This window comes from Megalobrama amblycephala, linkage group LG2 (assembly GCF_018812025.1).
Source record: "Megalobrama amblycephala isolate DHTTF-2021 linkage group LG2, ASM1881202v1, whole genome shotgun sequence".
Lineage (NCBI taxonomy): Eukaryota > Metazoa > Chordata > Actinopteri > Cypriniformes > Xenocyprididae > Megalobrama > Megalobrama amblycephala.
The window spans coordinates 5706981-5724484 of NC_063045.1; the positions used below are offsets into that span (position 1 = coordinate 5706981).

The 17504-nt window shown below is 36.8% G+C and overlaps 2 protein-coding genes across 3 annotated transcripts in view; both read right to left on the reverse strand.

Moving 5' to 3' along the window:
* LOC125263285 overlaps window positions 1-17504 on the reverse strand; it is a 1003076-nt gene that overhangs the window by 17665 nt on the left and 967907 nt on the right. The window lies entirely within an intron of this gene.
* LOC125263299 (SLAM family member 9-like) lies at window positions 11570-16777 on the reverse strand (the record flags this gene model as incomplete). The annotated part of the gene is made up of 4 exons (XM_048182312.1): window positions 11570-11857; window positions 11954-12097; window positions 12165-12449; window positions 16480-16777. Coding segments are annotated over 4 exons (744 nt in total), but the record flags the coding sequence as incomplete, so codon positions are not given.

A 17504-nucleotide genomic window follows, 5' to 3' on the forward strand; every position in this document is an offset into this window, starting at 1 on the left:
GATAAACTGGTGTCTCACCCGATGCTCTATGTGGTGTGGATCGATAGGCAAGTAGAATCTTTGAGAGATCTTCTCTCCAATTCCTTCCCTCACTTTTAGCTGCTTTTTAAAGCTTTCTTCAAGTAACGATGTAATCTTTCTATTTTACCATTACTTTGGGGGTAGTAAGGTGAGGCCTTAATGTGCTTAACTCCACTAGTTCTCAGAAATGCTTCAAAGACTTTACCGACAAATTGCTTCCCATTGTCAGTGACTACTTCCAAGTGATACCCGAAACTGGGCAAATATTCTTATCATTTCCTTGGTAGCGGTCTCAGAAGTTATGTTGGCAATGACAACTGCTTCAGGATATGATGTGTAGTAGTCTATAACAGTGAGTATATAGAAATTCTGAATAGGGCCCACCAAATCAACACCTATCTTGGTCCTTGGTCTAGGTGGTAGTTCTAATGGATGCAGTGGCTGATCTTCATGCAAGGGTTGATTCAGAACACACGCATTACAGTTTTCGACCTTTCTTTCTACATCCATGTCCATATTAGGCCAATAAAACTTGCTTCTCAAAAATTACTTTGTGCAAATTATGCCTTGATGTGTCTCGTGTGCAAATTTCAAAGCTTGCTGAACCAGCTTGGAAGGAAGAACAATCCTGTGTCCCCGCAGCAAAAGACCATCATGGGTTGACAACTCATCTGAGCAGCGTTTGTATGGATGTAGACTTTCAGGAATTGTAGCAGGCCACTGTCCTGTCTCCACTATGGAAATCAGTTGCGTCAAGGTAGTATCTTCCATTGTAGATCTTTTAAGTTCCTCAAGAGTCAAGGCTTGTACATCCATCATATTTACAGACAACACTCTGTCCATTTACGTGTCCACGTAACTGTTGTCCTCAGTTTCTGGTAATGGAAGTCTAGAAAGTGAGTCTGCAACATTGTCTTTACCTGAAATGTGTTCAGTCTTGTAGACATATGGATACAGTCTCAGTCCAAGTCTTTGTATTCTAGGAGGCAAAAGCTTTGATTGCAAAAGTATATAAATGAGAGGTCGATGATCAGTTTAAAGAGTGAAATTGCCTCCCCACAAATATGCTCTGAAGTGTTCCACCGCCCATACACACCCTAGGGCTTCCCGCTCTATCTGAGGGTAACGCCTTTCCGTGGGTGTCAGAGAGCGGCTCGCATATACTACAGGCTTCTTAGCTCCATCTTCTTGAGTCTGAAGCAAAACTGCTCCAAGTCCGACTGGACTTGCATCACTAATCACGACTGTTGGAGCACTTGTGTTGAAGTATGCTAGGCATGGCTCACTAGTTAATTGTTTTTTCAGTCTTTTAAATGCATTTTCTGCTTCAGATGACCATAGCCACTCTTGTCCTTTCTGGTCAGTTTTCTGAGAGGCTCAGACAGATTTGCGTAATTGGGAACAAACTTAATCAAAAATCTACAAGTGCCTAAGAATGAACATAACAAACAGCTTCAAACTTTTGTGGATTTGGTTTTATTCCGTCTGCTGTGACAACATGACCCAAAATCTCAATCTGCTAAAGTCCAAAGAAACATTTTTCTTTATTCAAGGTCAGTCCTTTTTCTTGGAATCTTTGAAAAACATTTCTCGGTCTTTGGTCCAGCTCATTTTCATTTTCAGCAAACAAAAAAAGTTGTGGAGTTACTGGTGCTGTGAGGTGTTAGTGCATCTGTGGGTGGGGGGGGGGGGGGGATACAATACACAAAAGCACACACACACCCATCTTCGTTAATCTAATTTTGACTGTTGAAGTTTTTTAATTTGACACAATTAAAAATTTCACTACACCTGCTCAAAAGCATTTTTAAATTCATGATTAATATTCCATTGTATAATGTGTGCTTATACAAACTATCAACCACAAGTGAATCGCGTTCATTAATATGGACTAAAAAAATTTGTTTGCAATTTCCCTTAGGGTAACCCTTAGAAAACAGTAAACATTGAGTTTACATGTGATTCATTTAAAATATTTAATTTATTATTCCAATATCCAAATATGATACTAAATCCCAACGAAAAAAAAAGGTTTCTATTTGTTACGTGCTGTCTTTGAACAAGACAAACATTTGCTGATTAAAGGTTAGCCAATAAACATATTTATAGAAAACAGTTGACAATTAATAGACAGGACCAATAAGAGCAAAATGTATCGAGTATTCAAGAATATCAAGTAGAAGTTAGTTCGACATATAACGAGGGGTTGTGTTAACTAAAGCGTCCATCATTTACCGAATCTTAAAAGCATGGGTGGATAATGAAAAATGTTTTCTGACAAAAAAATAACACAAGCAAGAACAAATTTGAAACCAAGAACGGCAATTTTCATTTTACAATGATCTTCCCTCTCTCTGTGTGTGCGCGCATGTTTGTGTATGAGAGAGAGCTTGCACAGCTCTGAGACAACGGTACTTTTAAATGCACAAGTAACTAATGTGCTAGTTTTCATACAAAATAAGTAAGCTATGGAACATAATTAGGTACTTTATTTAGTATTAACACAATAACTCTGTAGGCTATACATTTCTAAACACTGAGAATAAATAAATAAACACCTGTTCCTCCAGACTCGTGCTTGTCAGTCAGTCACACATCACAACATTTTCATCATCACTAAGCCATATAGCGATTTCAGTTTTATTTAGATTTGTTGTTCAACATTACTTGGGCATTTTTTACCCATTTACCTTAAGGAGTCAGAGGTACCGTGACTGCTGTAGGTACTGTCCTCGCTTGAGATTTCAGTCACTGAGTCAGCGGGAGCGGAAGGAGGGATCGAGCAGGATTTTGTTGCTGTCTCTTTTTATTGATAGGCCGTATGCATTTGTCAATCATCCCCGCTTGCTATTTGGGAAAATGAACCAAGAGCTATGACTGGTTGAAATTTTCCTTTCGCTGGATTTGAGTACTTTTAGTGCTCGTTAAGTAAGTACTTCATAAAATTAAGTACCTAGGCGGTTTCGGATGCAGCCATGGAGAGACTCGGAGTGAAAAAAACTTAATTGATTAAGACAAGCAAAAACATGACAAATGGACAGCAGTAGTAAAGTCAGATCTGTGTGTCTCTTTAATAATTTGTTTATATCAGAGAGAAATAAACAATAAAGCCTTACAAATGAGATCTGAAACTGAAAAAGAGAGAAGCTCAAATAATCATCAGTGTTTATTATGACAAAAACACACTTGAAGAATCTTTAAAATTCAGCATTCTGCTTTAGATTTCAATACTTCCTGAAAAAGATGAACATATAAAGACATTAATTAATAAATCTCACAAATATTAATATATGCAAAATCAGTGAGTGAGAAATGTTCAATCAATCATCAATCATGTACCTCTTGACATACAAACTGAGATCAGATCAGTCAATAAACACTAATATCAGCGCTGACATCAACTAATATCAGCACTGCCGTACCTGCACATGTGTGACAGAGGTGAGTGATGTCCAGATGTTGAGTCTGGTTGCTGATGGGATTGTTCAGCACACAGCTGTAGGTGTTTTTATCCTGATATTCCACCTCCAGAGGTAGAGAGAGACTGATGCTGAGATCAGACACACTGATGCTGGACAATAAACTGTTTCCTTTGTACCAGGAGAGAGTCACATGACCCACATTCACAGCTGAACACACCAATGAACATGTGATGATGATGATGATGATGAACAGTCTCTGCTGATGACAGGAACAGGCAGACGAGCTGAAAACAATAAAGAGAATTGCTGAAAAAGAAGCAACTCAACAAAACTTAAGGGTCAAGAGCTCAACTAAAGCAAACACTGATCTCCACGATGATGACTTCAAACAAAACATTTTCAATAAGACATCAGCGGAGTTGTTGAATCAGATCTTCAGAGATTTAATGTCTTTTATCTTCAGTTCATCTAAGGCTGTGGCTGAAGAAAGTTGTAGTTTGTGTTCTTATTTCTCTTTCTTTCAGTGTTTGTTCACAGCAGGTGTTTGAATGATTGAAAGAATGTTTCAGGAACATCAAACTAACCTTTAAATAACATTCTACTAACATTAAGGAAACTGGACATTTTCATGTTGTTTTCACAGGTCACTATGCTGAAGAAGAATGCATCGCTCAGGTCAGTTTCATCTCATTTTGACAGATTGCTCTTTTTGTCTCACTTTTCCTTTAGAAATACATTGTGCAGTCTCAACATGTCTGTTTTTTTCTCTTAACACTTCAACATGTGGTTGTATTCTTCATTACTTGTTGCATATTAGTCACATAATCATTAACACAGCGCCATCTAGTGGCTTTATCGAGTAACAGACACAATCACTGCATGTCATTACAGATACTGAGCAAATAACTTCTGATAACATGATTCAGGGTGAGACACTAGATGGAGCTGTTGCTCCTCAGATGAGACACAGAGACAAATCACATTTAAAGACTTTATTGTTGCCTGTTGGAGGAAATGGAGCACTGATATGTTGTTTATGTGTTTCACTGTGTTCTCAAAGTATATTATAATGTGTCCCGAATCAGTGTTTTCTTAAAGGAGAAGCTTGGGAAGATATTTATTATTGTGGATAGACAAACAAAAAGAAAATGATTGAACTTAATAATAATGTAAACATTTACAAACAATGTTTTAAATAATATTTTTTTAAAATGTAAAGCTATATATGTGGCACAGTGCTGAAATAGTTCAAATATACATAAAGTTAGTATTCCTCCAGGGGGCGCTCAACATAATAAATGTAATAAAACATGGAGAGACTCTTGAAGCTCAGAGTGAGAAAACTTTATTGATAAAGACAAGCAAATACATATGACAGATGAACAGCAGTATTAGTAAAGTGAGATCTGTGTGTCTCTTTATTAATGTGTTTGTATCAGAGAGAAATATAAACAATAAAGCCTTACAAATAAGATTTAAATAAATCTGACACTGAAAGAGAGAGAGAAGCTCAAATAATCATCAGTATTTATTATGACAAAAACACACTTGAAGAATCTTTAAAGTTCAGCGTTCTGCTTCAGATTTCAATACTTCCTGAAAAAGATGAACATATAAAGACATTAATTATTAAATCTCACAAATATTACTATATGCAAAATCAGTGTGTGAGAAATGTCATCATCAATCATGTACCTGATGTGTGAATATGAGCTTGAGCTCTTCTGGATCTGATGTCATAAACCAGAATAACGACAGTAGCCACGCCCACCAGAGCAGAGAGGACCAATCTGATCACAGCTTCAGTAGAACCACAGCAGTGGACAGAGTCTGAGGAATAAAAACATCAAACTGAGATCAGATCAGTCAATAAACACTAATATCAGCGCTGACATCAACTAATATCAGCACTGCCGTACCTGCACATGTGTGACAGAGGTGAGTGATGTCCAGATGTTGAGTCTGGTTGCTGATGGGATTGTTCAGCACACAGCTGTAGGTGTTTTTATCCTGATATTCCACCTCCAGAGGTAGAGAGAGACTGATGCTGAGATCAGACACACTGATGCTGGACAATAAACTGTTTCCTTTGTACCAGGAGAGAGTCACATGACTCACATTCACAGCTGAACACACCAATGAACATGATGATGATGATGATGAAGAACATTGTGAAGAGTTACTGCTGATGACAGGAACAGGCAGACGAGCTGAAAAACATCAGAGAATAAAGAGAAATGAGGATCAATGAAGATATTCAAGAAACATTGAGAGGATCAAGATGATCAAAAGAAGAACATTTACAAACAATTTAATATAAATATAAATATAAACCTGCTTTTAATGTAAAGGTAATTAGTAATTTTAACTAATTAGTCATGATAAAATACTTATTTTGATCTAGAATGAATAAAACATGCAAAAGTGATATTTAACTCACCGTAGACAGTGAGACAAATAAAAGGAGGCATCATTAAAGAGTTGATCTCTAGTTTATAACATCCAGCATGTTCATTTGTGGTGTTTGTGATGGTCAGAGATCCAGTTTGATTGTCCAGTTTCAGTCTGTCTCTGAATCTCCCATCAAGAACATCATCATATACAGTGAATCTGTCGGTCCGTTTATCGATTTCAGCTATTAAAGTGTCTTCAGGTCCAAACCTCCACTGGAACGGAACATTTTTCATTATTTCAGTAAGATCAGAGTTTAGTGTGACTGAATCTCCCTCCGTCACTGACACTGAATCACACACACACACACAGAGAGAGAGAGAGAACAAACAAAAACAGGGTTTGTCACAGACAAACAGCTTATAATGTTTTAATGAATTAAATAGTTTCAAATTAAAATTTGACACAAACTATATCATAAAACAAAAAAAACAAAACAAAATGGTGTATGAATTAATTTCACCTTTGTCCTTAAAAAACAGGTGTAAACACTTTTGAACTCACCATTGACAGTGAGATAGAAAGGAATCCTCATGTAGATGGTCACTAGTTCATAATCTCCAGCATGTTCAGTTCTGGTGTTTGTGATGGTCAGAGATCCAGTTTGATTGTCCAGTTTCAGTCTGTCTCTGAATCTCCCATCAAGAACATCATCATATACAATGATACTGTTGGTCCGTTTATTGATTACAGCTATTAAAGTGAATTCAGGTCCAAACCTCAACCGAATCAGCTCACCATCCTTCATTTCAGTAAGATCAGAGTTTAGAGTGACTGAATCTCCCTCCTTCACTGATATTTGAACTGTATCATCAAACACACACATGGAGAACAAACAGAAACAGGGTTCAACACAGATTAAGACAGTAATTTACAAAGCAAAATGGAGTTTGAATTAATAATTGTATCTTTGTACTGATTAAAATATAAAACAGGTGAAATTGATATTTAACTCACCACAGACAATGAGACGGAAATTCTTTGTCTGACTTTCGATCTGTAGTTGATAAACTTGATCATGTTCAGTTGTGGTGTTTGTGATGGTCAGAGATCCAGTTTGATTGTCCAGTTTCAGTCTGTCTCTGAATCTCCCATCAAGAACATCATCATATACAGTGAAGCTGTCGGCCGTTACATTGATTTCAGCTATTAAAGTGTCTTCAATCCCGAACCACCACTGAATCACATCATCCTTTATTTCAGTAAGACCAGAGTTTAGAGTGACTGAATCTCCCTTGTTTACCAACAAACTCTCACCTGGATCATAACCAAACACACCTGAAGAACAGAGTTTTTCACATATTAAAGCTTTAAAATCACTTGATGTTGGTTTGATGAAGCTTCACTAAAGTACTTTTATTCATTTAAATGTAAATATATGAGATTCCCAGCAAACAGAATTTTGTTATTGTAACAGGACAGGACTCAGGGTAGGATCCATTTGCAAGCTTTATTAAAGCAGAGTTTGTAGTAAAACAGGCAAGGTCAAACGGGGCAAACAGGAACAGCAAGGGACAGGCAGAATCGTGGTCAGGATACAGGCAGTGGGTCAGGGCTGGCAGATAACAATAGTAAATCCAAGAACAGAGCAAACAGTGCAAAGGGCAGGCAGCAGGGATCGTAAATGGGGAACAGACAGGATCAGTAACAGGCAGACAGGCAAGATAATAACACTCAGAATTGCAACAATGGTTAACAAGACTTCACAGTGTGTGTGTGTGTGAGTGAGAGTCTTTTATAGTCCAGATAATGAGCTTCAACTGTATGTGATTGGTGGAGTGAGTGCAGGTGATAGGCAAGGAGGATGCTGGGAAGTGTAGTCCGGAACTGACTGGATTCGTGACAGTTATAAGAACGTTCTCTAAATATTCAGTGTTGGTTCTGGGAATGTAAAAAACGTCCAGTTTTCTTGATATTAGAGGAACATTTTTTCTAAACCTCTGTTAATTCTCAGTAAGATCTTCTGTAGACGTGTGACAGAAATAAAGTCAGTCTGGTTAGTAATAAGTGAAGCTGGTAATGCTGTTTGTGGAGTTGTTTAATCAGATCTTCAGAGATTTATTGTCTTTTATCTTCAGTTCATCTAAGGCTGTGGCTGAAGAAAGTTGTAGTTTGTGTTCTTATTTCTCTTTCTTTCAGTGTTTGTTCACAGCAGGTGTTTGAATGATTGAAAGAATGTTTCAGGAACATCAAACTAGTGCTGTAGTACTCGAGTCCGGACTCGAGACGTTTTTCTGTTGTCTCGGACTCGTCTCGGACTCGGTGATATTTGCACTCAGACTTGTCTCGGACTTTGTCATTGGTCTCGCCACAAGTCCTAGTTGGTCTCGACCGAGTCCAGCAGGTCAGTCTCACTTCTTACCGATTCCGAGCCGATCTTTTTTGTTACCAGCGGCACAGGAAGTAACGTCCGCATTCTCGCTCTCTTCTCTCACGGTGAAGTGACACACGATCGCGCGGGCGCCGCCTCCTCCCCTCTCTCTCTCTCTCACTCGTCTCATTCGCTCCGGTTCCCGCAGGTTTCGCGGACACACCGAAAGCGCGCGCACCACTGATCAGTGGAGCGAATAAGCCACGCTCAGTCTCAAACAGAGACAGAAGTCAAACAGAGTCACAATTACCAAAATGAGTGGCTTACTGCGCTTAAAATATCAAATACATACAAAATTATGTCAAAATGCTCGTCTTTGCAATTATTCAGATAAACACAGTCAGTTTTGGATCGTTAAATAGCTAAGAAAACTCATGTTGAGTAAGTTAACAGTATTGGGTCCATTCATAAACTCTTAAAGGGACAGCAGTCCAATATTCCTGCTGCTGTCTGTCATGTTATTTAAAGAACAAAAGACAAAGAAAATCACTTTCTGCTCTTGACTGAATACGTTTTTAACTTTAATGGTAAGAATAAGTCTGTATTTAATATTTACAATAAAAAATATAGAAATTAAGGTAACCAACGTGGATGTTTTATTTTACATTTGATTACTTTAATTTCTGTAGTATTTCTTATCTAAATAGAAACCTACTTAACCTGAAAAAAAACTTAGTTTCATAGCTCTCTATTCTATTGCATTTATTTGCTATTTGGAATTTTTTTTATTTGTTCTTATTTTATTACTGAGTTTTACTTTTTTTATGAAAATAAAACTTTGCGTTGAAGAAAGGTAGATTTTTGTTTGTATATGCTGTCAATTATAGTTCTTAGAAAGAAATCAGAATCGGCAAAAATAGGTATCGGCAGATCACACTATCCAAAAACTGGAAATCGGAATCGGCCAAGAAAATTGAAATCAGCGCATCTCTAGTTCAAACGAAAGCCACAGCAGAACTGAGACTCATATCGATGTTTTGTGAATGAATCTGTGGCTGTGTAAAAACCATGAGAGTCAATGATTCATTTACCCTTTCAAAAATACATCCACTTGCGTCCTTACTGAATGAATGAATGAATGAATGAATTGAATGACTCGATGACTCACTCATTAAGACAGTGACTTACCGCCACCTACTGGCGGTTTTAGTTCAATATTTAAAAGTATCACACGTTATAACGTCATTGCTTATTTCTCTTTTTGGAAATTTTTTATTTAAAACATTTATTTATTTTATAAAGGTATTTATAGAGGTAAAAAAGCACTGTAATGCACAATCAGTTTAAATGGGAAAATATTGTCCCTTAATGGAAAAGGTGTGGACTGCAGCAGTCTAAGTGGAAGAGAGGGGGTATGCAGAAGAATGTTAAATGCCTCAGGGTGTACTCGACTGTAAAATGTTTGGGAACCACAGTTGTAGAGAATTTAAAAACATGTAATAATGCAAAAAATAATAATGCAAAATTATTATTTTAGAATCTAAGATATGCTGTCTCTCGAATCACATAATTATCAATAGTTATGTACGAAGGTCTTGAAGAGGATTGTTTTTTTCTGTCTCTGTCTTGACTGTCTCATTTGGACTCGGACTTGACTTGGACTCAAACCTTTTGGACTTGGATTTGACTTGGACTCGACAAAGGTGGACTTGACTACAACGTGACATCAAACTAACCTTTAAATAACATTCTACTAACATTAAAGGGGGTCGCACACCGGACGCGAAGCTCGGCGCCGCGCAGCGTCGCGTCTCTGACAACTCACAGGTATCGCACACTGGCCGCGCACATTATATACGTGCTAGCTCAATTTTGAATCGACTCCAGACTCCTGATAGAAGAGCTGCACAATGGGAGTGTTTTACGTCAACAGGGAAACTTTACATGCCTATGCTTTAATATTTCGCACTGAGGTTAGTGTACATGGAAAAATGGCACAACAAAGCAAAAAGAAAGAAAATGCTACGTTTATTATACATTTTTAGACTTTATTCAAGCTGTTAAACTAAGAATGTGAAACTGATGTATCTTGCAGCACAGGGTGAAGTCAGTACATTAACGATGATTTGAGAGAAATATAATATACATTTAATGTAAAACAATGTACATGACGCTCTGTGGCGCGGCAGGATTTTAAACAACTTCCTGAGTCGTTGCTGGGCGCCGCAGACAGGCGCCGAATGTCGCCGCCGGTGTGCGTACTCTCATAGAAAATAATGCGTTCGAATTTTAAGACGTGGCGCGGCGCTGCGCGGCACTGAGCTTCGCGTCCGGTGTGCGACCCCCTTAATTCATGTTCTTGGAATGTTACAAATTTGGAATGTTCAACGTTCTTAGAATGTTGAATTTAAATCAACATAAATTTGAAAGAATGTTTGAGGAACGTTATACCTTATAAAAACATTCCTGTAACGTCAAGAATCCAACACTGAATATTTAGAGAACGTTCAATAACACAGTTCTGTTAGCTGTGAGTGTCCAACTTGAGTGACCAGCGCTCCATTGATCTGCTGCTTCCCATTTTAGTTTTTGACAGCATCCTCTTGACTCTGTGCATTAACTGATAACTGTCCACTGTGGATGTTCTCAGATTCCAGCTGTTTTCACAGGTCACCATGCTGAAGAAGAATGTATCGCTCAGGTCAGTTTCATCTTGACAGATCGCTCTTTTTGTCTCACTTTTCCTTTAGAAATACATTGTGCAGTCTCAACATGTCTGTTTATTTTCTCTTTCACATTTTCATGTGGTTGTATTGTTCATTACTTGTTCCATATTAGTCATATAATCCTTAACACAGCGCCATCTAGTGGCTTTCTTGAGTAACAGACACAATCACTGGATATCATTACAGATACTGAGCAAATCACTTCTGATATCATGATTCAGGGTGAGACACTAGATGGAGCTGTTGATTCTCAGATGAGATCGTAGAGACAAATCACACTAGTTTTAAAGACTTTATTGTTGCCTGTTGTAGGAAATGGAGCACTGATATGTTGTTTATGTGTTTCACTGTGTTCTCAAAAGTATATTATAATGTGTCCCAAATCAGTACTTTCTTAAAGGAGAAGCTTGGGAAGATATTTATTATTGTGGATAGAAAAACAAAAAGAAAATTAATGAACTTAATAATAATGTAAACATTTACAAATAATGTTTTAAATAATATTTTTTTTTAAATGTAAAGCTATATATGTGGCACAGTGCTAATATACATGTGGCATGTAATATACGTGTGGCATAGTTCAAATATACATAAAGTTAGTATTCCTCCAGGGGGTGCTCGACATAATAAATGTAATAAAACATGGAGAGACTCTTGAAGCTCAGAGTGAGAAAACTTTATTGATAAAGACAAGCAAATACATATGACAGATGAACAGCAGTATTAGTAAAGTGAGATCTGTGTGTCTCTTTATTAATTTGTTTGTATGAGAGAGAAATATAAACAATAAAGCCTTACAAATAAGATTTAAATAAATCTGACACTGAAAGAGAGAGAAGCTCAAATAATCATCAGTATTTATTATGACAAAAACACACTTGAAGAATCTTTAAAGTTCAGCGTTCTGCTTTAGATTTCAATACTTCCTGAAAAAGATGAACATATAAAGCCAATAATTAATAAATCTCACAAATATTACTATATGCAAAATCAGTGTGTGAGAAATGACATCAATCATGTACCTGATGTGTGAATATGAGCTTGATCTCGTTCAGCTCTTCTGGATCTGATGTCATAAACCAGAATAATGACAGTAGCCACGCCCACCAGAGCAGAGAGGACCAATCGGATCACAGCTTCAGTAGGACCACAACAGTGGACAGAGTCTGAGGAATAAAAACATCAAACTGAGATCAGATCAGTCAATAAACACTAATATCAGCGCTGCCGTACCTGAACATGTGTGACAGAGGTGAGTGATGTCCAGATGTTGAGTCTGGTTGCTGATGGGATTGTTCAGCACACAGCTGTAGGTGTTTTTATCCTGATATTCCACCTCCAGAGGTAGAGAGAGACTGATGCTGAGATCAGACACACTGATGCTGGACAATAAACTGTTTCCTTTGTACCAGGAGAGAGTCACATGACTCACATTCACAGCTGAACACACCAATGAACATGATGATGATGAAGAACATTGTGAAGAGTTTCTGCTGATGACAGGAACAGGCAGACGAGCTGAAAAACGTCAGAGAATAAAGAGAAATGAGGATGAATGAAGATATTCAAGCAGACGAGGAAGAAACATCGAGAGGAACCAAGATTATAATTATTATATAATTATAAGACCCTGCATGTTCCTTACACTGTAAAATCCAATAAGTAACCCTTACTTAAAAAAAGCATGCAGACCGATTGCCTTGAAAAAACCAAGTAAGGTGAAATAGGAATAGTATGTAGAACTAACAAGTGCCTGTCTAGTATTGTACACTTACAAGAGAGTTCCAGTAACTTAAAACAAATTTGTATCGTATACTTAATCAGAGATGATTAAGATTAGATGTAGCCTACTTGTCTTAGTATAGACTACTCAGAATTACTATTTTAAACAGAAATCAAATCAAACTGGTTAATAATAAGTGTAATAATGTTTAATGGCTGGAAGACAGTTGTAGTAGTTGTGTCTCTCTCTTTTTCTCGTTGTTTCTTCAGTGATTCTGCTTATTAACATCAGGTGTCTCCACTAATTGTCAATCATCACTCAATCATCAATCAATTATCTCATTAACTTTAACACTGCTTCAGTGTTACTTTTTAACACCCGGCAAGATGGACTCATATGTACACTTTGGGTGTTCATTTAACACTGGGCATTTTGCAGAAAATATCTTGGAAGATGTTTGGGATTTGACCTTCCATTTTCATCAAGGATTTGCATTTTAGGTGATAAATCTGAGATTCCTCGGATTAGAAATAATGAGCTCCCATTCAGTCAGTCACGTTCAGAGGTGGAAAGTCCAGGGGTCAGAAAGTAAAAGTCCTGCCATATTTTTTTTCCCACCCACTGAAGCATTAATGAGGTAAATAAGTGATTAATTGAGAGATGAATGAGCATTATTGAAGACACCTGATGATAACAAGCAGAATCACCAAAGGAGAAAATCACAATTTTTAAGACACCATCACAGAGGTCAGGGTTTGCTTTAGTTGGGCTCTTGACCCTTCACTTTTTAATATTAGAATTTGTTTGGGCTGTTATAACTGAGTTATAACAGCCAGACAAGCAAAGAGAAAAGATGATCAGGTGGTGTTGGTTATGTTTTCACATAATCATTATTTGATATGAATCACTGAACTCATTTAGAGCTCAATCTCTGAGTTAGATTTACATTATTGATTACAGCAGCACTGTGATTCTACAGCAGAAGATCAACTTTATCAATATAATCTGAAGGATTTCTCAAAAGTCTTTTTTTTAGGCACACACAGACATCAAGAATCAGCCTGTGAATCTCAAGGACGGTGACAAGCAACATATTCTGATCAACAGATCAACTCTGAACATTAGAAAACAAGCTACTAAAAAGTCACAGAAAAACAGCAAAAAATAAAATAGTGAGAATAAAGAAAATTACTAAAACAATTAAGCTCATAATTTATTCATGCAGCAATGCATGATGGGAGCCGAGGATGAGGTTTGATTGGTGGCACCCAGAATGCACTGCAACATGCTTTATTATTCTCACCACTGTTGAGATTCACAGGATGATTCTTGATCTCTGTGTGTCTAAATGAGAACTTTTTTTTTTAAGAACAACTTTTGATGAAACCTTTGAAAAAAACTGGATCTTGTGCTGTAGAATCACAGTTCTGCTGTAATCAATAATGTAAATCTAACTCAGAGATTGAGCTCTAAATGAGTTCAGTGATTCAGATCAAATAATGATTATGTGAAAACATAACCAACATCACCAGATCATGTTTTAACTTTGCTTGTCTGGATGGTTTTAATGCAGTTAAAACTGCCCAAACAAATCCTAGTATTAAACAGTCAAGGGTCAAGAGCTCAACTAAAGCAAACCCTGACCTCGATGATGGTGTCTTAAAAATTGTGATTTTCTCCTTTGGTGATTCTGCTTGTTATCATCAGGTGTCTTCAATAATGGTCAATCATCACTCAATTAATAACTTAATTATCTCATTAACTTTAACACTGCTTCAGTGGGTGGAATGAAAAATATGGCAGGACTTTTACTTTCTGACCCCTGGACTTTCCACCTCTGGTCACGTTCGATGTTACATCTATACTGACGTAATGGGGTCTCGCTTGGGAGCCCAATCACCTCCAAATGGAACAAAACAAGCCAATGGGAATTGGCCAGTGATATTTACATGCCGGGCCACACCCTCGACCATGCCTCTCCTCATTCCCTCTCGGGACCTCTCTGTCGCTTTGGCGAGTCAACAGAAAGCTCCCTTCGAGCCCCTTGAGTCAGTCGAGCTGAAACCTCTGTCATTTAAAACAGTGCTCCTGACCGTGCTCGCTTCCTTAAGAGGGTCGGGGACCTGCAAGCATTTTCAGTCAGCAAATCGTGTCTAGAATTCAGGCCGGCTTCCTCTCACATTATCTTGAGACCCCGGCTTGGATATGTGCCCAAAGTTAAATCTAGTATCAGTCATCCTTTGAAGTGTGACTTGCTTAACCTGTTGTGCATTGAAGTGCAATTTGTGTAATTATTATTATTATTATTATTATTATTATTTATACTTACTTTTGTTTGTTCTATTTTGTATACAGTGTATTTATTTATTTAATTTTGTACTAGTATGTTTTGTAACAAAAAACAATAAAAACATTAAAAAAAAAAAAAAAAAAAAAAAAGAAGAAGAACATTTAAAACTATTTAATAGAAAGTTAAATATAAACCTGGCTGTTAATGTAAAAAAATAAGGGAATAAGTCATTTTAACCCTCTACCGCATAGTGTTACCATATGGCAACATACACTTTATGTTCATTTCCTTGCCACCGTCTCTTTAAAAGAACATTCTCGTTTTTTTTGTTGGTAAGAGAAGACCTTAGTTTAGCCAATGATGTGCTTTGGTTAAGTCACATGACATGCAATTTTTTTTCTGTGACGCGATATCTGACAGACTGCTGTCTCTTGTCGGTAGTTGCTGAAAGCAAACTAAAACGTCAGTAACAAACAAGGACCCGCCCATGTCACATTCACAAAAAAAATGTTAACATCATCTCAGGTAAGGTATGATGACATATTCACCACTCAAAAAAGTTTTTATGAAATTAGTTTTTGGTAAATCGAGAAAATGTCTGTGTTGCCATATGGCAACAATAACAATAAAAACATTAATGCTAGTGATATAATGTTGATTAGTCGTATGTTAAGGACTGCCATGGCATTTGTATTATGGATTAAATCAACATCAGAGATCTGCCACCACAGCCAGTATACTGGCCCAGACCAACCACTGGTCTACCATAGTGTCTCAAAAAGGCAGGTGCAAGTGGATGTAAGTGTATTGTTAGGGTGAAGAGCACCAAATGTGATGTGTACATGTGTCTCACCTCTGAAAAAAAAAAATGCTTTTTGAAGTTTCGTACAGAAAAAAGAGAGGTGAAAAAAGTGAAGTTTCAAGGATTATGGGGGTTCATGTTCATAACCTTCCTCTCATAAGATTGTGTAATGTTTAATTTTCATGAACTGCAATGTTTCTGGTTTTATGTCAATGTTTTATGATACATGATGAACAGTATTAGATTTGTTTTTAACTGTCTACATTTGCAATTTAAATAATATTCATGAAAAATGTAATGAAATTTATAGAATATAAAGCATTATTCAGCAAAAGAGAATGGAAAAGCTCAAGATGTTGGAAAATAAGTATAAGGTATTGTTTATAATTACTGCTAAAGCTTATAATAACACCATTTGATTCAATACAAACAACATTTCTGAGGAAAAATATCAATTATATACACTTACACTTATTCTAAGTTATTTCCACTATTGTACGTTGTTGCCATATGGCAACATATCATAAAGTACCTTAAAATAATATTTTTTTCCAATTTTTTTTTTACAGCACTTTAAGTTAAGCCATTCTAAGAAAAGAAAAAGAGTCAAATAATTTTTTTTATAGATTTATCATAATGCGTGTGGTAGAGGGTTAACTAATTAGTCATGAAAAGATACATTTTAGATCTAGCTAGAAATAAATAAAACATGTGAAACTGATATATAACTCACCATAGACAGCGAGACAAATAATAGAAGTCCTCGTGTTATAAAAGTGATCTAGTTTATAACGTCCAGCATGTTCAGTTGTGGTGTTTGTGATGGTCAGAGATCCAGTTTGATTGTCCAGCTTCAGTCTGTCTCTGAATCTCTCATCAAGAACATCATCATTTACAGTGAATCTGTTCTTCCATTTATTGATTTCAGCTATTAAAGTGTCTTCATTTCCAAACTTCCACTCAATCCAATTATCCTTCATTTCAGTAAAACCAGAGTTTAGAGTGACTGAATCTCCCTCCGTCACTGAAACTGAATCACAGAACAAACAGAGTCCAACACAGATAAACAGATTATAATATTTTATTGAATTAAATTGTTTAAAATTTAAGTTTGACACAAACAATATCATAAAACAAAAATAAACAAAATGGCGTATGTGTCACAGTCCTGGTTGCAGCACAAAGGAGAAATGTCACGATCTTAGTGCAATAGTTATTTTAATCCACAAACTCTAAATACCCCCCCAAAAAAACCACTTGACTTGGAAAACAAACAGCACAACCAGGTAAACACAACATGGAAATCACAACTGACCAGAACAAACACAGGGCTTAAATACACAGAGAACAGAGGATCGAACAAGACTAATTAAACAGACACAGCTGGGACAAATAAATTCAAATTAGGGTAACCATGGGAACGAACAGGTGGCGAGAAAACTAAGAACAAAGGAGAACATGTGACTAAGGATAAAACAAACTCATACCAGAACAGAACAGGGAAACAAACTCAAAACTCAACACAACCTTGACAGTATGAGTTAATTTCACTCTTGTCATTAAGAAACAGGTGTAAATATTTTTGAACTCACCAATGACAGTGAGAATGAAATCAAAGCTTATTCTGTTGATCAGTAGCACATAATCTCCAGCATGTTCAGTTCTGGTGTTTGTGATGGTCAGAGATCCAGTTTGTTTGTCCAGTTTCAGTCTGTCTCTGAATCTCCCATCAAGAACATCATCATTTACAGTGAATCT